General features: G+C 55.1%; 2 protein-coding genes across 5 annotated transcripts in view; both read left to right on the forward strand.

Annotated features, from left to right (window-relative positions):
* LOC142906975 (uncharacterized) overlaps nt 1-6,353 on the forward strand; it is a 30,249-nt gene extending 23,896 nt beyond the window's left edge. The window contains exons 6-7 of one of the 4 annotated variants that reach the window (XM_076055838.1): nt 23-133; nt 502-3,739. In XM_076055838.1, coding sequence (XP_075911953.1) covers nt 23-133; nt 502-2,874 — 2,484 coding nt within the window. In that variant the 3' untranslated portion in view covers nt 2,875-3,739. The other 3 variants (XM_076055841.1, XM_076055840.1, XM_076055842.1) reach the window with 3 other exon arrangements.
* Nucleotides 6,354-6,862: 509 nt separating this feature from the next.
* Nucleotides 6,863-22,755, forward strand: part of LOC116958162 (uncharacterized) — a 67,675-nt gene continuing 51,782 nt past the window's right edge. Inside the window, exons 1-4 of the mRNA XM_032980661.2 lie at nt 6,863-7,131; nt 8,890-9,007; nt 14,018-14,276; nt 14,803-14,932. Coding sequence (XP_032836552.2) covers nt 14,242-14,276; nt 14,803-14,932 — 165 coding nt within the window. The 5' untranslated portion in view covers nt 6,863-7,131; nt 8,890-9,007; nt 14,018-14,241. The remainder of the gene's footprint in view (nt 7,132-8,889; nt 9,008-14,017; nt 14,277-14,802; nt 14,933-22,755) is intronic.

The following is a 22,755-nucleotide window of genomic DNA, read 5'->3' on the forward strand; positions in this document are numbered from 1 at the left end:
TGTGTGTCTCACTGTGTCCCAGGTGGAGCTGTGTGCCTTCCACTCGGTGCTGCTGACGCGCTGCGGCCGTGTGTTCACCTGCGGACACGGACGAGGAGGCAGACTCGGACACGGGGACGAGGAGGCATGCGTGGTGAGACACACGCAGAGAGACACCGCAGAGAGACACCGCGGAGAGACACCGCGGAGAGACACCGCAGAGAGACACCGCGGAGAGACACCGCGGAGAGACATCGCAGAGAGACACCGCAGAGAGGGTCTGTCCCGTGACCTCCTCCTGCACCTAGCCTGGCACAGCAGTTAACCCACGGCACCTGCAGGGTCAGTCACGTGACCTCCTCCTGCACCTAGCCTGGCACAGCAGTCAACCCACGGCACCTGCAGGGTCAGTCACGTGACCTCCTCGTGCCAAGAGAGCCTTCGACACTTCATGTGGTAGCCTCAAAGTGCACCTAGCCTGGCACAGGCGCTGTGGCGAATGGCGGCTGTTGGTATTGGCAGGTGCCCAGGCAGGTGGTGTCTTTACTACCGTGTCTGCTAGCGTGTCTCTGTGTCTCTGTGTCTACTGGCCTGTCTCTGTGTCTCTGTGTCTACTGGCCTGTCTCTGTGTCTCCGTGTCTACTGGCCTGTCTCTGTGTCTCCATGTCTACTGGCCTGTCTCTGTGTCTTTGTGTCTACTACCGTGTCTCTGTGTGTCTGTGTCTCTGTGTGTCTCCGTGTCTCTGTGTCTACTGGCCTGTCTCTGTGTCTCTGTGTCTACTGGCCTGTCTCTGTGTCTCTGTGCCTACTGGCCTGTCTCTGTGTCTACTGGCCTGTCTCTGTGTCTACTGGCCTGTCTCTGTGTCTCCATGTCTGCTGGCGTGTCTCTGTGTCTCTGTGTCTACTGGCCTGTCTCTGTGTCTCCGTGTCTACTGGCCTGTCTCTGTGTCTCCATGTCTACTGGCCTGTCTCTGTGTCTTTGTGTCTACTACCGTGTCTCTGTGTGTCTGTGTCTCTGTGTGTCTCCGTGTCTCTGTGTCTACTGGCCTGTCTCTGTGTCTCTGTGTCTACTGGCCTGTCTCTGTGTCTCTGTGCCTACTGGCCTGTCTCTGTGTCTACTGGCCTGTCTCTGTGTCTACTGGCCTGTCTCTGTGTCTCCATGTCTGCTGGCGTGTCTCTGTGTCTCTGTGTCTACTGGCCTGTCTCTGTGTCTCCATGTCTACTGGCCTGTCTCTGTGTCTCTGTGTCTACTACCGTGTCTCTGTGTGTCTGTGTCTCTGTGTGTCTCCGTGTCTCTGTGTCTACTGGCCTGTCTCTGTGTCTCCGTGTCTGCTGGCGTGTCTCTGTGTCTCCATGTCTACTGGCCTGTCTCTGTGTCTCTGTGTCTACTACCGTGTCTCTGTGTGTCTGTGTCTCTGTGTGTCTGTGTCTCTGTGTGTCTGTGTCTCTGTGTCTATTGGCCTGTCTCTGTGTCTACTGGCCTGTCTCTGTGTCTACTGGCCTGTCTCTGTGTCTCTGTGTCTACTGGCCTGTCTCTGTGTCTCCATGTCTACTGGCCTGTCTCTGTGTCTCTGTGTCTACTACCGTGTCTCTGTGTCTTTGTGTCTACTACTGTGTCTCTGTGTGTCTGTGTCTCTGTGTGTCTCCGTGTCTCTGTGTCTACTGGCCTGTCTCTGTGTCTCTGTGTCTACTGGCCTGTTTCTGTGTCTCTGTGTCTACTGGCCTGTCTCTGTGTCTACTGGCCTGTCTCTGTGTCTCTGTGTCTACTGGCCTGTCTCTGTGTCTACTGGCCTGTCTCTGTGTCTCTGTGTCTACTGGCCTGTCTCTGTGTCTACTGGCCTGTCTCTGTGTCTCTGTGTTTACTGGCCTGTCTCTGTGTCTACTGGCCTGTCTCTGTGTCTCTGTGTCTCTGTGTCTACTGGCCTGTCTCTGTGTCTCTGTGTCTACTGGCCTGTCTTTGTGTCTCTGTGTCTACTGGCCTGTCTCTGTGTCTCTGTGTCTACTGGCCTGTCTCTGTGTCTCTGTGTTTACTGGCCTGTCTCTGTGTCTACTGGCCTGTCTCTGTGTCTACTGGCCTGTCTCTGTGTCTACTGGCCTGTCTCTGTGTCTCTGTGTCTACTGGCCTGTCTCTGTGTCTACTGGCCTGTCTCTGTGTCTCCGTGTCTACTAACGTGTCTTCATGTCTACTACCCTGTCTCTGTGTCTCCGTGTGTCTGTGTCTCTGTGTGTCTCCGTGTCTCTGTGTCTCTGTGTGTCTCCGTGTCTCTGTGTCTACTACCGTGTCTCTGTGTGTCTCCGTGTCTACTAACGTGTCTTCATGTCTACTACCGTGTCTCTGTGTCTCCGTGTGTCTGTGTCTCTGTGTGTCTCCGTATCTCTGTGTGTCTCCGTGTCTCTGTGTCTCTGTGTGTCTCCGTGTCTCTGTGTCTACTACCGTGTCTCTGTGTGTCTCCGTGTCTACTAACGTGTCTTCATGTCTACTATTGTGTCTCTGTGTCTCTGTGTCTACTGGCCTGTCTCTTTGTCTCCGTGTCTACTGGCCTGTCTCTGTGTCTACTGGCCTGTCTCTGTGTCTCCGTGTCTACTACCGTGTCTCTGTGTGTCTGTGTGTGTCTGTGTCTACTACCGTGTCTCTGTGTGTCTCCATGTCTACTATCGTGTCTCTGTGTCTCCGTGTCTTCGTGTCTCTATGTGTCTGTGTCTCTGTGTGTCTCTGTGTCTGTGTGTCTCTGTGTGTCTCTGTGTGTCTCTGTGTGTTTGTGTGTCTCTGTGTGTCTCTGTGTGTCTCTGTGTCTCTGTGTGTCTCGCTCTCTGTGTCTCTGTGTGTCTGTGTCTCTGTGTGTCTCTGTGTGTCTCTGTGTCTCTGTGTGCGTCTGTGTGTCTCTGTGTGTGTAGGTGCCCAGGCAGGTGATGTCTCTGTGTGTCTCTGTGTCTAGTACCGTGTCTCTGTGTCTCTGTGTGTCTGTGTCTCTGTGTGTCTGTGTCTCTGTGTGTCTGTGTCTCTGTGTGTCTGTGTGTCTCTGTCTGTGTGTGTAGGTGCCCAGGCAGGTGGTGTCTCTGTGTGTCTCTGTGTCTACTACCGTGTCTCTGTCTGTGTGTCTCTGTCTGTGTGTCTCTGTGTGTCTGTGTCTCTGTGTGTCTGTATCTCTGTGTGACTGTGTGTCTCTGTGTCTCTGTGTGTCTCTGTGTGTCTCTGTGTCTGTGTGTCTCTGTGTGTCTCTGTGTCTCTGTGTCTCTGTGTGTCTCTGTGTGTGTAGGTGCCCAGGCAGGTGGTCTCTCTGTGTCTCCGTGTCTACTACCGTGTCTCTGTGTCTCCGTGTGTCTGTGTCTCTGTGTGTCTCTGTCTGTCTGTGTAGGTGCCCAGGCAGGTGGTGTCTCTGTGTGTCTCTGTATCTACTACCGTGTCTCTGTGTGTCTGTGTCTCTGTGTTTCTGTGTGTCTGTGTGTCTCTGTGTGTCTCTGTGTCTCTGTGTGTCTCCGTGTGTCTCTGTGTGTCTCTGTGTGTCTCTGTGTGTGTAGGTGCCCAGGCAGGTGGGGTCTCTGTGTGTGTGTCTCTGTGTGTGTAGGTGCCCAGGCAGGTGGTGTCTCTGTGTGTCTCCGTGTCTACTACCGTGTCTGTGTCTCTGTGTGTCTCTGTGTGTGTAGGTGCCCAGGCAGGTGGTGTCTCTGTGTGTCTGTGTGTCTCTGTCTGTGTGTGTCTCTGTGTGTCTCTGTGTGTCTCCGTGTCTACTACCGTGTCTGTGTCTCTGTGTGTCTCTGTGTGTGTAGGTGCCCAGGCAGGTGGTGTCTCTGCCGGTGTGCGTCTCCGTGTCTGCGGCACGTGACGACACGCTCTGCCTCGCCGTCTCCGTGTCTACTACCGTGTCTCTGTGTCTCCGTGTCTCTGTGTCTGTGTCTCTGTGTCTCTGTGTGTCTCTGTGTCTCTGTGTGTCTGTGTGTCTCTGTCTGTGTGTGTCTCTGTGTGTCTCTGTGTGTCTCCGTGTCTGCTACCGTGTCTGTGTGTCTCTCTGTGTGTAGGTGCCCAGGCAGGTGGTGTCTCTGTGTGTCACTGTGTCTACTACCGTGTCTCTGTGTCTCTGTGTGTCTGTGTCTCTGTGTGTCTGTGTGTCTCTGTCTGTGTGTAGGTGCCCAGGCAGGTGATGTCTCTGTGTGTCTCCGTGTCTACTACCGTGTCTGTGTGTCTCTGTGTCTGTGTCTCTGTGTGTCTCTGTGTGTCTCTGTGTGTCTCTGTGTCTCTGTGTGTGTAGGTGCCCAGGCAGGTGGTGTCTCTGTGTCTCTGTGTGTCTGTCTCTGTGTGTCTGTGTCTCTGTGTCTCTGTGTGTGTAGGTGCCCAGGCAGGTGGTGTCTCTGCCGGCGTGCATCTCCGTGTCTGTGGCACGTGACCACACGCTCTGCCTCGCCGTCTCCGTGTCTCCTACCGTGTCTACTACCGTGTCTACTAACGTGTCTCCGTGTCTCTGTGTCTACTACCGTGTCTCTGTGTCTCTGTGTGTCTGTGTGTCTCTGTGTCTACTACCGTGTCTCTGTGTGTCTCTGTGTGTCTCTGTGTCTCTGTGTGTGTAGGTGCCCAGGCAGGTGGTGTCTCTGTGTGTCTCTGTGTCTACTACCGTGTCTCTGTGTCTCTGTGTGTCTCTGTGTCGCTGTATGTGTAGGTGCCCAGGCAGGTGGTGTGTCTGTGTGTCTCTGTGTCTACTGCCGTGTCTCTGTGTGTCTCTGTGTGTCTCTGTGTGTCTCTGTGTGTCTGTGTGTCTCTGTGTGTGTCTGTGTGTGTCTCTGTGTGTCTCTGTGTGTCTCCGTGTCTGCTACCGTGTCTGTGTCTCTGTGTCTCTGTGTGTGTAGGTGCCCAGGCAGGTGGTGTCTCTGCCGGCGTGCGTCTCCGTGTCTGCGGCACGTGACCACACGCTCTGCCTCGCCGTCTCCGTGTCTCCTACCGTGTCTACTATCGTGTCTACTACCGTGTCTCTGTGTGTCTCCGTGTCTGTGTCGCTGTGTGTGTAGGTGCCCAGGCAGGTGGTGTCTCTGTGTGTCTCTGTGTCTACTACCGTGTCTCTGTGTGTCTCTGTGTGTCTCTGTGTGTCTGTGTCTCTGTGTGTCTCTGTGTGTCTCTGTGTGTCTCCGTGTCTGCTACCGTGTCTGTGTGTCTCTGTGTGTCTCTGTGTGTGTAGGTGCCCAGGCAGGTGGTGTCTCTGTGTGTCTCTGTGTCTACTACCGTGTCTCTGTGTCTCTGTGTGTCTGTGTCTCTGTGTGTCTGTGTGTCTCTGTGTGTCTCTGTCTGTGTGTAGGTGCCCAGGCAGGTGGTGTCTCTGTGTGTCTGTGTGTCTACTACCGTGTCTGTGTCTCTGTGTGTGTAGGTGCCCAGGCAGGTGGTGTCTCTGCCGGCGTGCGTCTCCGTGTCTGCGGCACGTGACCACACGCTCTGCCTCGCCGTCTCCGTGTCTCCTATCGTGTCTACTAACGTGTCTCTGTGTGTCTCTGTGTCTCTGTCTGTGTGTGTAGGTGCCCAGGCAGGTGGTGTCTCTGTGTGTCTCTGTGTCTACTACCGTGTCTCTGTGTCTCTGTGTGTCTGTGTCTCTGTGTGTCTGTGTGTCTCTGTGTCTCTGTCTGTGTGTAGGTGCCCAGGCAGGTGGTGTCTCTGTGTGTCTGTGTGTCTACTACCGTGTCTGTGTGTCTCTGTGTGTCTCTGTCTGTGTGTGTAGGTGCCTAGGCAGGTGGTGTCTCTGTGTGTCTCTGTGTCTACTACCGTGTCTCTGTGTGTCTGTGTCTCTGTGTGTCTCTGTGTCTCCGTGTCTACTACCGTGTCTCTGTGTGTCTCAGTGTCTCAGTGTGTCTGTGTCTCTGTGTGTCTGTGTGTCTCTGTGTCTCTGTGTGTCTGTGTCTCTGTGTGTCTGTGTGTCTCCGTGTCTACTACCGTGTCTCTGTGTCTCTGTGTGTCTGTGTCTCTGTGTGTCTGTGTGTCTCTGTGTGTCTCTGTCTGTGTGTAGGTGCCCAGGCAGGTGGTGTCTCTGTGTGTCTGTGTGTCTACTACCGTGTCTGTGTCTCTGTGTGTGTAGGTGCCCAGGCAGGTGGTGTCTCTGCCGGCGTGCGTCTCCGTGTCTGCGGCACGTGACCACACGCTCTGCCTCGCCGTCTCCGTGTCTCCTACCGTGTCTACTAACGTGTCTCTGTGTGTCTCTGTGTCTCTGTCTGTGTGTGTAGGTGCCCAGGCAGGTGGTGTCTCTGTGTGTCTCTGTGTCTACTACCGTGTCTCTGTGTCTCTGTGTGTCTGTGTCTCTGTGTGTCTGTGTGTCTCTGTGTCTCTGTCTGTGTGTAGGTGCCCAGGCAGGTGGTGTCTCTGTGTGTCTGTGTGTCTACTACCGTGTCTGTGTGTCTGTGTGTGTGACCACACGCTCTGCCTCGCCGTCTCCGTGTCTCCTACCGTGTCTACTATCGTGTCTACTAACGTGTCTCCGTGTCTCCGTGTCTCCTACCGTGTCTACTAACGTGTCTCTGTGTGTCTCTGTGTCTCTGTCTGTGTGTGTAGGTGCCCAGGCAGGTGGTGTCTCTGCCGGCGTGCGTCTCCGTGTCTGCGGCACGTGACCACACGCTCTGCCTCGCCATCTCCGTGTCTCCTACCGTGTCTACTAACGTGTCTCTGTGTGTCTGTGTGTCTTTGTCTGTGTGTGTAGGTGCCCAGGCAGGTGGTGTCTCTGTGTGTCTCTGTGTCTACTACCGTGTCTCTGTCTGTGTGTCTCTGTCTGTGTGTCTCTGTGTGTCTGTGTCTCTGTGTGTCTGTATCTCTGTCTGTGTGTGTAGGTGCCCAGGCAGGTGGTGTCTCTGTGTGTCTCTGTGTCTACTACCGTGTCTCTGTGTCTCTGTGTGTCTGTGTCTCTGTGTGTCTCCGTGTCTGTGTCTCTGTGTGTGTAGGTGCCCAGGCAGGTGGTGTCTCTGCCGGCGTGCGTCTCCGTGTCTGCGGCACGTGACCACACGCTCTGCCTCGCCGTCTCCGGCCTGGCGTTTGCCTTCGGTCTCAACGAGTTCGGGCAACTGGGCGTGCGCGGAGCCGCCGGCACCGCCGCCGGCACCACTGCCTCCACCGCCTCCACCGCCTCCACCGGCACCACCGGCGGCAGTAGCGGAGGAGCGTGGGGTGGCGTGTGCAGCTCGCCGCAGCAGGTGAGAGGAGCCGCACAGCACAAAGACAAAGGTCCCCCGTGTAGCCCCCAACAGTGTCGGGGCAAGTGCTGTTAGTAGTAGCGAGTAGCTACCTACACAGGGCCTTTCACAGAGCACTTGCCCCTACAGGCTGTTAGAGGCTACACGGGGGACCTTTGTCTGTGTAGGTAGCTACTCGCTACTACTAACAGCACTTGCCCATACAGCCTGTTACAGGCTACACGGGGGACCTTTGTCTGTGTAGGTAGCTATTACTAACAGCACTTGCCCCTACAGGCTGTTAGAGGCTACACTGGGGACCTTTGTCTGTGTAGGTAGCTACTCGCTACTACTAACAGCACTTGCCCCTACAGCCTGTTACAGGCTACACGGGGGACCTTTGTCCGTGTGGGTAGCTATTACTAACAGCACTTGCCCCTACAGCCTGCTAGAGGCTACACGGGGGACCTTTGTCTGTGTGGGTAGCTACTACTAACAGCACTTGCCCCTACAGCCTGCTAGAGGCTACACGGGGGACCTTTGTCTGTGTGGGTAGCTACTACTGACAGCACTTGCCCCTACAGCCTGCTAGAGGCTACACGGGGGATCTTTGTCTGTGTAGGTAGCTATTACTAACAGCACTTGCCCCTACAGGCTGATAGAGGCTACACTGGGGACCTTTGTCTGTGTAGGTAGCTACTACTAACAGCACTTGCCCCTACAGGCTGTTAGAGGCTACACGGGGGATCTTTGTCTGTGTAGGTAGCTACTACTAACAGCACTTGCCCCTACAGGCTGTTAGAGGCTACACGGGGGATCTTTGTCTGTGTAGGTAGCTACTACTAACAGCACTTGCCCCTACAGCCTGTTAGAGGCTACACGGGGGACCTTTGTCTGTGTAGGTAGCTACTGCTAACAGCACTTGCCCCTACAGCCTGTTAGAGGCTACACGGGGGACCTTTGTCTGTGTGGGTAGCTACTACTAACAGCACTTGCCCCTACAGTTTGTTAGAGGCTACACGGGGGACCTTTGTCTGTGTGGGTAGCTACTCGCTACTACTACTACTAACAGCACTTGCCCCTACAGCCTGTTAGAGGCTACACGGGGGACCTTTGTCTGTGTAGGTAGCTACTACTAACAGCACTTGCCCCTACAGTTTGTTAGAGGCTACACGGGGGACCTTTGTCTGTGTGGGTAGCTACTACTAACAGCACTTGCCCCTACAGGCTGTTAGAGGCTACACGGGGGACCTTTGTCTGTGTGGGTAGCTACTACTAACAGCACTTGCCCCTACAGGCTGTTAGAGGCTACACGGGGGATCTTTGTCTGTGTGGGTAGCTACTCGCTACTACTACTAACAGCACTTGCCCCTACAGGCTGTTAGAGGCTACACGGGGGACCTTTGTCTGTGTAGGTAGCTACTCGCTACTACTAACAGCACTTGCCCCTACAGGCTGTTAGAGGCTACACGGGGGACCTTTGTCTGTGTAGGTAGCTACTGCTAACAGCACTTGCCCCTACAGGCTGTTAGAGGCTACACGGGGGACCTTTGTCTGTGTGGGTAGCTACTACTAACAGCACTTGCCCCTACAGGCTGTTAAAGGCTACACGGGGGACCTTTGTCTGTGTGGGTAGCTACTACTAACAGCACTTGCCCCTACAGGCTGTTAGAGGCTACACGGGGGACCTTTGTCTGTGTGGGTAGCTACTGCTAACAGCACTTGCCCCTACAGGCTGTTAGAGGCTACACGGGGGACCTTTGTCTGTGTCTGTGCCAGGTTCACCTGCCGTGCCGGCCTCCCCAGCGGGTGCTCGGCGTGGCGGCTGGCCCCACCCACAGCCTCTTCTACACCCACAGCGGCCTCTACACCTGCGGACTCAACAGCGGGCAGCTCGGTGCGCCGGCCCTTGCACAGTGTACACGCATGGTGTGTGTGGTGTACATGGTGTGTGTGTACATGGTGTGTGTGTACATGGTGTGTGTGTACATGGTGTATATGGTGTGTGTGCATGGTGTGTGTGCATGGTGTGTGTGCATGGTGTGTGTGCATGGTGTACATGGTGTGTGTACATGGTGTGTGTGGTGTACATGGTGTGTGTGTACATGGTGTGTGTGTACATGGTGTGTGTGCATGGTGTGTGTGGTGTACATGGTGTGTGTGCATGGTGTGTGTGCATGGTGTACATGGTGTACATGGTGTGTGTGCTTGGTGTACATGGTGTGCATACATGGTGTGTGTGCATGGTGTGTGTACATGGTGTGTGGTGTGCATGGTGTGTGTGCATGGTTTGTGTACATGGTGTGTGTACATGGTGTGTGTGCATGGTGTGTGTACATGGTGTGTGGTGTGCATGGTGTGTGTGGTGTACATGGTGTGACATGGTGTGTGTACATGGTGTGTGTGGTGTGCATGGTGTGTGTGCATGGTGTGTGTGCATGGTGTGTGTGGTGTACATGGTGTGTGTGCATGGTGTGTGTGCATGGTGTGTGTACATGGTGTACATGGTGTGTGTGCATGGTGTGTGTACATGGTGTGTGGTGTGCATGGTGTGTGTGGTGTACATGGTGTGACATGGTGTGTGTACATGGTGTGTGTGGTGTGCATGGTGTGTGTGCATGGTGTGTGTGCATGGTGTGTGTGGTGTACATGGTGTGTGTGCATGGTGTGTGTGCATGGTGTGTGTACATGGTGTGTGTACATGGTGTACATGGTGTGTGTGGTGTACATGGTGTGTGCATGGTGTGTGTGCATGGTGTACATGGTGTGTGTGTACATGGTGTGTGTGCATGGTGTGTGTGGTGTACATGGTGTGTGTGGTGTACATGGTGTGTGTACATGGTGTGTGGTGTGCATGGTGTGTGTACATGGTGTGTGTACATGGTGTGTGGTGTGCATGGTGTGTGTGCATGGTGTGTGTACATGGTGTGTGTGCATGGTGTGTGTGCATGGTGTGTGTACATGGTGGGTGTACATGGTGGGTGTACATGGTGTGTGTGCATGGTGTGTGTGCATGGTGTGTGTGCATGGTGTGTGTGGTGTGTGTGGTGTACATGGTGTGTGTGCATGGTGTGTGTACATGGTGTGTGTGCATGGTGTGTGTACATGGTGTACATGGTGTGTGTGGTGTACATGGTGTGTGTACATGGTGTGTGTACATGGTGTACATGGTGTGTGTGCATGGTGTACATGGTGTGTGTACATGGGGTGTGTGTGTGGTGTGTGTGCATGGTGTGTGTGGTGTACATGGTGTGTGTGCATGGTGTGTGCATGGTGTGTGTGGTGTACATGGTGTGTGTGCATGGTGTGTGTGCATGGTGTGTGTACATGGTGTGTGTGGTGTGCATGGTGTGTGTGCATGGTGTGTGTACATGGTGTGTGTGCATGGTGTGTGTGGTGTGTGTGTGCATGGTGTACATGGTGTGTGTACATGGTGTGTGTGTGCATGGTGTGTGTGCATGGTGTACATGGTGTGTGTACATGGTGTGTGTACATGGTGTGTGCATGGTGTACATGGTGTGTGTGCATGTGTAGTGAGTTCGAATTAGGTGCACACACGACTCCTTGGGAGGCAACGCTGATTTATTCGAACGGTAAGTAATATAACACTGCACATAAGGTGGTGACCACCGACCTACTCTAGCTAACACATACTTCTCAAATACTCTAGCATGACCCAGCCAGGTGGGCTACTGCCAGGTCCGCTGACTGGAGGCTTGACTCCTCTTGGCGTCTTCACGATGCATCTTCGTTCTTGATACGGGCAGCCTCGAACCTCGTGAGGAGGCTGCTTATATGGGCCTCGGCGTGCCCGGGCCCCACCCCGGCCACGCCTCCCTTCGAGAACCCTCTCGAAGCCCCCCCCTGCTGTCCACGTGCCCTCCGAGGTGCCCCCTAGGCCCCCAGCCCCCACTGGGGTCCAGTCACGTGTCCAGCCGGGGTCACAGAGAGTGCCACGGCCTCACACCACCCTCGTGGCCTCCCGGAGCCCAGAACCGGCCCTGACGTCATTCCCGCCTCCAGCCGGGATCACGTCATGCGTGTGTGTAGACCCGCGTGGTCATGACGCTCCCCCGCATAGTGACGTCACGCTTGTGCGTGTGTACACAGTAGTGATTCTACAATCACTACACATGCTGTACATGGTGTGTGTGCATGGTGTGTGTACATGGTGTACATGGTGTGTGTACATGGTGTGTGTACATGGTGTGTGTGCATGGTGTACATGGTGTGTGTGCATGGTGTACATGGTGTGTGTGCATGGTGTGTGTACATGGTGTACATGGTGTGTGTACATGGTGTGTGTACATGGTGTACACGGTGTGTGTACATGGTGTACATGGTGTGTGTACATGGTGGGTGTGCATGGTGTACATGGTGTACATGGTGTGTGTGCATGGTGTGTGTGCATGGTGTGTGTGCATGGTGTGTGTGCATGGTGTACATGGTGTGTGTACATGGTGTGTGTGCATGGTGTACATGGTGTGTGTGCTTGGTGTACATGGTGTGCATACATGGTGTACATGGTGTGTGTGCATGGTGTGTGTGCATGGTGCACATGGTGTGTGTGCCTGGTGTACATGGTGTGCATGGTGTGTGTGCATGGTGTGTGTGCATGGTGTACATGGTGTACGTGCATGGTGTGTGTGCATGGTGTACATGGTGTGTGTGCATGGTGTACATGGTGTGTGTGCATGTTGTGTGTGCATGGTGTACATGGTGTACATGGTGTGTGTACATGGTGTGTGTGCATGGTGTGCATGGTGTGTGTGCATGGTGTACATGGTGTGTGTGCATGGTGTGTGTACATGGTGTACATGGTGTGTGTACATGGTGTACATGGTGTGTGTACATGGTGTACATGGTGTGTGTACATGGTGGGTGTGCATGGTGTACATGGTGTGTGTGCATGGTGTACATGGTGTGCGTGCATGGTGTACATGGTGTGTGTGCATGGTGTACATAGTGTACATGGTGTGTGTGCATGGTGTACATGGTGTGTGTGCATGGTGTACATGGTGTGTGTGCATGGTGTACATGGTGTGTGTGCATGGTGTACGTGCATGGTGTACATGGTGTGTGTGCATGGTGTACATGGTGTGTGTGCATGGTGTACATGCATGGTGTACATGGTTTACATGGTGTGTGTACATGGTGTGTGTGCATGGTGTACATGGTGTACATGGTGTGTGTGCATGGTGTACATGGTGTGCGTGCATGGTGTACATGCATGGTGTACATGGTGTGTGTGCATGGTGTACATAGTGCACTAGTCTAGGCCTTGCCTAATTGACAAGCCTTGGCCTTAGTTATAGGCTTTACCCTTTTAACTGGCACAAAAACTGACACCTTTATTCAAGGCATCATGTTTGCAATAACCACAACACAAGCAGTCAAAATGCAAACAAAAGAGACAACTCTGATAATGATGATGGCACTGTCCTTGAATTTGATTGGTCCACACCCGAGATGGCTTTTCTTAGAGCCTTAAGCTGTCTCGGGTGTGGACCAATCAAATTCAAGGACAGTGCCAATATCATTATCAGAGTTGTCTCTTTTGTTTGCATTTTGACTGCTTGTGTTTTGGTTATTGCAAACAGTTGAAAGGGTAAAACCTATTCCTATATCTTGTTACTGGCAAAGAAGGTCTCATGTAAAGCCTAGGCCTCGCGTAATGGTCAAGCCTAGGCCTTGCCTAATGGACAAGCCTAGGCCTTGCCTAATGGACAAGCCTAGGCCTTGCCTAATGGACAAGCCTAGGCCTTGCCTAATTGAGAAGCCTAGGCCTTGCCTAATTGACAAGTCTAGGCCTTGCCTAATTGACAAGCCTAGGCCTTGCCTAATGGACAAGTCTAGGCCTTGCCTAATTGACAAGCCTAGGCCTTGCTTAATTGACAAGCCTAGGCCTTGCCTAATTGACAAGCCTAGGCCTTGCTTAATTGACAAGCCTAGGCCTTGCCTAATTGACAAGCCTAGGCCTTGCCTAATGGACAAGCCTAGGCCTTGCCTTATTGACAAGCCTAGGCCTTGCCTAATGGCCAAGCCTAGGCCTTGCTTAATTGACAAGCCTAGGCCTTGCCTAATTGACAAGCCTAGGCCTTGCCTAATGGACAAGCCTAGGCCTTGCCTAATGGACAAGCCTAGGCCTTGCCTAATTGAGAAGCCTAGGCCTTGCCTAATTGACAAGTCTAGGCCTTGCCTAATTGACAAGCCTAGGCCTTGCCTAATGGACAAGTCTAGGCCTTGCCTAATTGACAAGCCTAGGCCTTGCTTAATTGACAAGCCTAGGCCTTGCCTAATTGACAAGCCTAGGCCTTGCTTAATTGACAAGCCTAGGCCTTGCCTAATTGACAAGCCTAGGCCTTGCCTAATGGACAAGCCTAGGCCTTGCCTTATTGACAAGCCTAGGCCTTGCCTAATGGCCAAGCCTAGGCCTTGCTTAATTGACAAGCCTAGGCCTTGCCTAATTGACAAGCCTAGGCCTTGCCTAATGGACAAGCCTAGGCCTTGCCTAATTGACAAGCCTAGGCCTTGCCTAATTGACGAGTCTAGGCCTTGCCTAATGGACAATCCTAGGCCTTGCCTAATGGACAAGTCTAGGCCTTGCCTTATTGACAAGCCTCGGCCTTGCCTAATTGACAAGCCTAGGCCTTGCTTAATTGACAAGCCTAGGCCTTGCCTAATTGACGAGTCTAGGCCTTGCCTAATGGACAAGCCTAGGCCTTGCCTAATGGACAAGCCTAGGCCTTGCCTAATGGACAAGCCTAGGCCTTGCCTTATTGACAAGCCTAGGCCTTGCCTAATGGACAAGCCTAGGCCTTGCCTAATGGACAAGTCTAACCCCCAACCCTTCCGTAAACCCGGGGTCACTGCCCTGCCCCTGTCACCCTGCTTGTGCGTGCGCCAGGTTACCCTCCACAGCCGGGCTGCCTGGTCCAGCCTCTGCCCAAGCTGGTGACCTCTTTGCCCTGGGTGACCCCTGAGGGACAGAGGTCACCGTCATCGTCATCATCATCATCATCATCGTCGTCGTCGTCACCCAGGGGAGCTCGAGGCTTGTCGGCCGCCCCGCTGGCGGCGGCCTGCTCCACCGCCAGCCTGGCGCTGACGGCCAGGGGGGAGCTGTTCCTGATGGCGCACGGCACCAGCAGGAGGCTGGCCTCACGGTGAGCGGTGGGGCCGTGGTGGCGCTGGCGCTGGCCGTGGCAGTGGTGGCCGTGGTGGCGCTGGCGCTGGCGCTGGCCGTGGCGGTGGTGGTGGCGGTGGTGGTGGTTTGGATGGTGGTGGTGGTTTGGTTACTAGTGGTGATGCTGTTGATAGCCATCATAACCACAACTACCACCACCACGGCACCAGCAGGAGGCTGGCCTCACGGTGAGCGGTGGGGCCGTGGTGCTGGCCGTGGTGCTGGCGCTGGTGGTGGTGGTGGTGGTTTGGATGGTGGTGGTGGTGGTTTGGATGGTGGTGGTGGTGGTTTGGATGGTGGTGGTGGTTGGTGGTGGTGGTTTGGATGGTGGTGGTGGTGGTTTGGATGGTGGTGGTGGTTTGGATGGTGGTGGTGATGCTGTTGATAGCCATCATAACCACAACTACCACCACCACCACAATCTTCACCATTGCCCGTGCCTCTAGCCCAGAGCGGACCCATTATGATCCTCCCCTCCCTCTCCTCCCTCTCCTCCCGTGTGTCAGGATGATGGAGGTGAAGAAGAGCCTTGTGTTTGACAACAAACGGGCGTTGGGTGGTGGTGGTGAGGGCAGGGGTGGTGGTGGTGGTGGTGAGCTAGACACGACCGTCATAGTACTCTTCACCAATGGAGCGGTGAGTAGAGTTGGTGGGTGGGTGGGTGAGGGTGGGTGGGTCTGTGGGTGGGTGGGTTGTGTGAGTGTGTGGGTGTGTGGGTGAGGGTGGGTGGGTGTGTGAGTGTGTGAGTGTGTGGGTGTGTGGGTGGGTGAGGGTGGGTGGGTGTGTGTGTGTGTGAGTGTGTGGGTGGGTGGGTGGGTGAGGGTGGGTGGGTGTGTGAGTGTGTGGGTGTGTGGGTGTGTGGGTGTGTGAGTGGGTGGGTGTGTGAGTGGGTGGGTGGGTGAGGGTGGGTGGGTTGTGTGAGTGTGTGGGTGGGTGGGTCTGTGGGTGGGTGAGTTGTGTGAGTGTGTGGGTGAGGGTGGGTGGGTCTGTGAGTGTGTGGGTGTGTGAGTGTGTGGGTGAGGGTGGGTGGGTGTGTGAGTGGGTGAGTGTGTGAGTGTGTGGGTGAGGGTGGGTGGGTGTGTGAGTGGGTGAGTGTGAGGGTGGGTGAGGGTGGGTGGGTGTGTGAGTGTGTGGGTGGGTGGGTGAGGGTGGGTGGGTTGTGTGAGGGTGGGTGGGTTGTGTGAGTGTGTGGGTGGGTGAGTGTGAGGGTGGGTGGGTCTGTGGGTGGGTGAGTTGTGTGAGTGTGTGGGTGAGGGTGGGTGGGTTGTGTGAGTGTGTGGGTGAGGGTGGGTGGGTCTGTGGGTGGGTGGGTGTGTGAGTGTGAGGGTGGGTGGGTCTGTGGGTGGGTGAGTTGTGAGGGTGGGTGGGTCTGTGGGTGGGTGGGTGTGTGAGTGTGTGGGTGTGTGAGTGTGTGGGTGAGGGTGGGTCTGTGAGTGGGCGGGTGTGTGAGTGGGTGAGGGTGGGTGGGTGTGTGAGTGTGTGGGTGGGTGGGTGTGTGGGTGGGTGTGTGGGTGGGTGTGTGGGTGGGTGTGTAAGTGGGTGAGGGTGGGTGGGTGTGTGGGTGAGGGTGGGTGGGTGTGTGGGTGGGTGTGTGGGTGGGTGTGTGGGTGGGTGTGTAAGTGGGTGAGGGTGGGTGGGTGGGTGTGTGGGTGTGTGGGTGTGTGAGTGGGTGAGGGTGGGTGGGTGTGTGGGTGGGTGGGCTGTGTGAGTGGGTGGGTGGGTGTGGGTGGGTGTGTGGGTGGGTGGGTGGGTGGGTGTGTGGGTGGGTGGGTGTGTGGGTGGGTGGGTGTGTGGGTGGGTGGGTGTGTGGGTGGGTGGGTGTGTGGGTGTGTGAGTGGGTGGGTGTGTGGGTGGGTGTGTAAGTGGGTGAGGGTGGGTGGGTGTGTGGGTGAGGGTGGGTAAGCCGTTGGCTGTGAGAATGTGTGTCTGTGTGTGTGTATATGTGTGTGTGTGTCTGTGTGTGTGTATGTGTGTGTGTGTCTGTGTGTGTGTGTGTCTGTGTGTGTGTGTCTGTGTGTGTGGCAAAACAACCCCCTACCTCCTCGCGGTGCCGGACGGGCAACTCTGTCGTGGACAGCGCTGTGGGGGGAGATCCAATTTTGATTGGCTCCTCCCCTCATGGCATATGTGTCCACCACAGGGGCTAAACGGGGGCTCTGGACGGGTGCGAGGGGCTGGTAACCCCTCCACCTTCAATTAATTACCACGAAACCACGAATTAAACTGAAATATGTAACAACTAAGCTTGTGCCGGAGGCCCCGGGGGGCCAGGCGTCTATGACATCTCCTGGCCAAACCCCAATTGGCGGAGCCAGGAGATTGAATACCTACCCTCGGGGCTACTCCAGAAACAACGAAAAGCCACTACGGGTGGCCACGTGGAATGTTCGAACGCTCACTGCAGAGGAGAGGCTGCCACTCCTCTGTCGGGAGCTGGACCGGTACCGCCTGGATCTATGCGGCATTCAGGAGGTCCGGTGGACCGGCTCTGGCTCCTGCCACCATGAGGGGTGGACAGTCCTCTACTCGGGGCAGCAGACTGCCAAACAACAGGGTGTGGGTCTTCTTTTGAACAAAAGAATGAAGGGGGCGTGGGAGCGTGGCGGTGAGGTGTGGGAAGCTGTAAGCCCCAGGCTACTTTGGGCTCGCCTTCCCATCAACCGGAGGCGAGGAATGGTGGTCGTGGTTACTTATGCCCCCACCGAAGATGAACATCCGTGGAGGGATGCAGGCAAAGCCGATGAGTCAGATGCCTTCTATGACCTCCTGTCACAGGTGCTGGCTAAAGTGGCCCCTCGGGATAGAGTCATCATGTTGGGTGACTTCAATGCCCGAGTTGGTCATGATACTGGCACCTGGTCTGGAGTGATTGGAGGGCATGGGCCAGATCAGCTCAATAACAACGGTAGGAGGCTGCTAGATTTTTGTGCAGCCCATGGGCTTGTAATTACCAACACGCTGTTCCGGCATCGGCGCATCCACACAACATCATGGATGCATGCCGGGTCCAAGCAAGAACATCTGCTGGACTACATAGTGACGGACCAGCGAATGCGAGCCCATGTCCTTGACACCAGGACCTACCGTGGAGCTGATCTGCCCTCTGACCATCGACTAGTCATCTGTAAGATGCGCCTGCCATTCTTCCACTCCGGTGGTGGGTGTACACCCAGGACCCCATTCCAACCTAAAGTGGCCTGGTCTCACTTATCTGATGAAAGTTGCAAGCGAGAATTTCATCATCGCTTGCGGCCGGGATTGGCATCGTCCCCGACTCCTCCTGATGTCGAGGGTAAATGGGCGAAGTTTAGGACTGTGACTCATGCAGCTGCAATGGCTGCTTTGGGTACGCGGTCCAGACCTCCCCAGACACCCTGGATGACAGAGGAGTTGTTCAGGATGGTTGAGAAAAAGCGACAGGCCCACTGTCATCGGCTACAGAATCCCACGTCAGAGAATGAGGAGGCTTACCGCAGCCTTCGCTCGGAGGTTCGGAGAGCCGTGAGGCGCTGCAAGGATGGGTGGTGGTCGCGGGTTGCTGAGGAGATGGAGTCTGCCTCAGTGGCCCGTGATCACAAATCTCTATTTAACTCCATCAAAAAAGTAACCTGCAGCGCCACACCTATTACCATCATTAGGGGAAAAAACGGTGATCCAATTTCCGACCCCCAGGAACAGGTTCGCAGATTTGCTGAGCATTTCTGTGAGGTCCTGGGGGAGGGAAAATCCCTCAGCCAGGAAAACACCATGGCACAAAGTGAGGATGACCCTGCTGAGGCTGCGGTGCCTCAAATATTGGATGAAGTCACCCCCTGTGAGTGGCTGGCTGAGGTGCCATCTGCTGAGGAAGTATTGAAGGCGATCCGGAGTCTGAGACCAGGAAAGGCAGCGGGCAGAAATGATCTCCCAAGCGAAATGCTGAGGGAGGGTGGCGTTTGTGCACAGACTGCCCTATATGACATCATAACAACAGTCTGGACCACTGGACGGGTTCCGCAGGATTGGAAGGATGCCCTGGTGGTCCCCCTTTTTAAGAAGGGGGACCGCACAGACTGTAACAACTACAGGGGCATCTCACTCCTCAGTGTGCCGGGAAAGGTCCTGGCAAGGATTATTCAGCATCGCCTTGCCAGGCATGCTGAGGAGAGGCTTGCGGAGCCCCAATGCGGTTTCAGGAAAGGGCGGTCCTGCACAGATGCCATATTTTCTGTCCGTCTGCTACAACAGAGGTGTAGGGAATTCCAACAAGACCTACATCTCTGCTTTATTGACCTGGTCAAGGCCTATGATACCATCAGTAGGCCTGGGCTCTGGGTCGTGCTTTTGGAGTACCTGACCCTCTGCTCACGATCATTAAGGACCTTCATGATGGTGAGCGGGCCCGGGTAAAACTACGTGGCCGGGAGTCAGAGCCATTCCCTGTACACCTTGGGGTGCGACAGGGATGTCCTCTGGCTCCCACATTATTTAACATCTATTTTGACTATGTAGTTCGTGAAGCCTTCAATAGCTGTACCGGGGGAATCTCCTTATGGTACAGGTATAATGGGAGGCTAATCGATGCCCGGGTGCGGTCAAGGGATGGCTCCCTATTGGTCAACCACGTTATGTATGCTGATGATTTGGTAGTAGCTGCTCAGTCAGAGGAGGAGTTGGAGACGCTGCTGCTGAGACTGGAGCGTGCCACTAAGAGGTGGGGCCTTACCATCAGCCCCACCAAAACTAAGCACCTGCCTGGGTATTTTGTACCATCGGACACTCCACCCCCACAACTCCCAATCGGTGATGGGGCAGTTGTGGAGAGAGTGGAGAGTTTCCCATACCTGGGCAGTGTGCTTATGACTGGCTCCAGTTTAACAGCAGAGGTCTCACTCCGAATCAGTCGAGCGGCAATATCTTTTCATCGGTTGCGTAACGCTGTGTGGAAGCTACCTGGTCTGTCGCTCTGCACTAAGCTTCAGGTCTTCTCGGCCACGTTCATTCCCTCCCTTCTCTACGCTTGCGAAACGTGGACCCCCCTAATGGAACATCTTCGCCGGTTAGAAACATTTAGGCTGGCCTGCCTACGATCCATCCTGGGTTTAACCAGACTGGATTGTGTGAGGAGCTCACAAATCCTTGAAAGATCTGGGCAGGGTCCCATCGGTGAGCTCCTCCGGCAGGCAAGGCTGCGATGGCTGGGTCATGTAGCCCACATGCCCAGCCACCGCATGCCGAAACAGCTTTTGTTTGGCCGGATTGAGGGGGCTAAGCGGGCGCGGCACGGGCTAGAGAAGAGATGGAGTGATGTGGTACAGGAGGACGTGGAGCTAAGTGGACTTGCCGATGACTGGTACCAGCGGTGTCAAGATCGGCCTCTGTGGAGGAGGCTCGTGAAGGATGCTACTGGGCAGTTGGAGGCAGTCGCCCTCCAACAACAACGGAGGGCGGAGGAGCGACGCTCACAACAGCGAGCGGAGCGCCGGGTGGCTAAAGCACAGCAGGTTGGCACAGTAGGGGGCACAGGTGGTGCATCAGCCAGTCATCTCAGTCAGTCGACCCGTGGCACCTGGGTCTGCCCCGTGACCACCTGCTAGCGGGCGTTCGACACTTCACGTGGCCTCAGGGTGCACATAGCCTGGCACAAGCGTCGTGGTGACGTCACCGCCACTTAGTGGCGAATGGCGGTTGTTGTTGTTGTTGTGTGTCTGTGCGTGTGTGTCTGTGTGTGTGTGTCTGTGTGTGTGTGTATGTGTGTATGTGTCTGTGTGTGTGTGTATATTTTTGAGGGGAGTGGTAGTGTAGTGGTTAGCGCTACGCTGCGCTCTGCACCTGGTGACCTGGGTTCGATTCCCGCTCACGGCCAACACCGCCAGTGACGATTATCTGAACCGGTCCTGGGCCCTCCCTTAGGACAACTCAGCCTCAAATGAATACCTGGTGCGATGTGTAAACATCGCTACTAGGGAGACAAAGGCGGCCGGGCGTGGTGTTGGCCACCCACCCCTTCGTGTGCCATGGGCCGGCCTTTATAGGTGCTCGCTAACAGCACTACTATTCGGGGGTGATCTTTGTCTTTTGTGTATATTTGTGTCTGTACGTGTGTGTGTCTGTACGTGTGTGTGTGTCTGTACGTGTGTGTGTGTGTCTGTACGTGTGTGTGTGCTCTGGACGGGTGCGAGGGGCTGGTAACCCCTCCACCTTCAATTAATTACCACGAAACTACGAATTCAACTGAAATATGTAACAACTAAGCTTGTGCCGGAGGCCCCGGGGGGCCAGGCGTCTATGACGTCTCCTGGCCAAACCCCAATTGGCGGAGCCAGGAGATTGAATACCTACCCTCGGGGCTACTCCAGAAACAACGAAAAGCCACTACGGTTGGCCACGTGGAATGTTCGAACGCTCACTGCAGAGGAGAGGCTGCCACTCCTCTGTCGGGAGCTGGACCGGTACCCCCTGGATCTATGCGGCATTCAGGAGGTCCGGTGGACCGGCTCTGGCTTCTGCCACCATGAGGGGTGGACAGTCCTCTACTCGGGGCAGCAGACTGCCAAACAACAGGGTGTGGGTCTTCTTTTGAACAAAAGAATGAAGGGGGCGTGGGAGCGTGGCGGTGAGGTGTGGGAAGCTGTAAGCCCCAGGCTACTTTGGGCTCGCCTTCCCATCAACCGGAGGCGAGGAATGGTGGTCGTGGTTACTTATGCCCCCACCGAAGATGAACATCCGTGGAGGGATGCAGGCAAAGCCGATGAGTCAGATGCCTTCTATGACCTCCTGTCACAGGTGCTGGCTAAAGTGGCCCCTCGGGATAGAGTCATCATGTTGGGTGACTTCAATGCCCGAGTTGGTCATGATACTGGCACCTGGTCTGGAGTGATTGGAGGGCATGGGCCAGATCAGCTCAATAACAATGGTAGGAGGCTGCTAGATTTTTGTGCAGCCCATGGGCTTGTAATTACCAACACGCTGTTCCGGCATCGGCGCATCCACACAACATCATGGATGCATGCCGGGTCCAAGCAAGAACATCTGCTGGATTACATAGTGACGGACCAGCGAATGCGAGCCCATGTCCTTGACACCAGGACCTACCGTGGAGCTGATCTGCCCTCTGACCATCGACTAGTCATCTGTAAGATGCGCCTGCTATTCTTCCACTCCGGTGGTGGGTGTACACCCAGGACCCCATTCCAACCTAAAGTGGCCTGGTCTCAGTTATCTGATGAAAGTTGCAAGCGAGAATTTCATCATCGCTTGCGGCTGGGATTGGCATCGTCCCCGACTTCTCCTGATGTCGAGGGTAAATGGGCGAGGTTTAGGACTTTGACTCATGCAGCTGCAATGGCTGCTTTGGGTACGCGGTCCAGACCTCCCCAGACACCCTGGATGACAGAGGAGTTGTTCACGATGGTTGAGAAAAAGCGACAGGCCCACTGTCATCGGCTACAGAATCCCACGTCAGAGAATGAGGAGGCTTACCGCAGCCTTCGCTCGGAGGTTCGGAGAGCCGTGAGGCGCTGCAAGGATGGGTGGTGGTCGCGGGTTGCTGAGGAGATGGAGTCTGCCTCAGTGGCCCGTGATCACAAATCTCTATTTAACTCCATCAAAAAAGTAACCTGCAGCGCCACACCTATTACCATCATTAGGGGAAAAAACGGTGATCCAATTTCCGACCCCCAGGAACAGGTTCGCAGATTTGCTGAGCATTTCTGTGAGATCCTGGGGGAGAGAAAATCCCTCAGCCAGGAAAACATCGTGGCACAAAGTGAGGATGACCCTGCTGAGGCTGCGGTGCCTCAAATATTGGATGAAGTCACCCCCTGTGAGTGGCTGGCTGAGGTGCCATCTGCTGAGGAAGTATTGAAGGCGATCCGGAGTCTGAGACCAGGAAAGGCAGCGGGCAGAGATGATCTCCCAAGCGAAATGCTGAGGGAGGGTGGCGTTTGTGCACAGACTGCCCTATATGACATCATAACAACAGTCTGGACCACTGGACGGGTTCCGCAGGATTGGAAGGATGCCCTGGTGGTCCCCCTTTTTAAGAAGGGGGACCGCACAGACTGTAACAACTACAGGGGCATCTCACTCCTCAGTGTGCCGGGAAAGGTCCTGGCAAGGATTATTCAGCATCGCCTTGCCAGGCACGCTGAGGAGAGGCTTGCGGAGCCCCAATGCGGTTTCAGGAAAGGGCGGTCCTGCACAGATGCCATATTTTCTGTCCGTCTGCTACAGCAGAGGTGTAGGGAATTCCAACAAGACCTACATCTCTGCTTTATTGACCTGGTCAAGGCCTATGATACCATCAGTAGGCCTGGGCTCTGGGTCGTTCTTCGTGCTTTTGGAGTACCTGACCCTCTGCTCACGATCATTAAGGACCTTCATGATGGTGAGCGGGCCCGGGTAAAACTACGTGGCCGGGAGTCAGAGCCATTCCCTGTACACCTTGGGGTGCGACAGGGATGTCCTCTGGCTCCCAC

This window comes from Petromyzon marinus, chromosome 73 (genome assembly GCF_048934315.1).
Source record: "Petromyzon marinus isolate PM22_M1 ecotype Great Lakes invasive population chromosome 73, UKy_Petmar_22M1.pri1.0, whole genome shotgun sequence".
Lineage (NCBI taxonomy): Eukaryota > Metazoa > Chordata > Hyperoartia > Petromyzontiformes > Petromyzontidae > Petromyzon > Petromyzon marinus.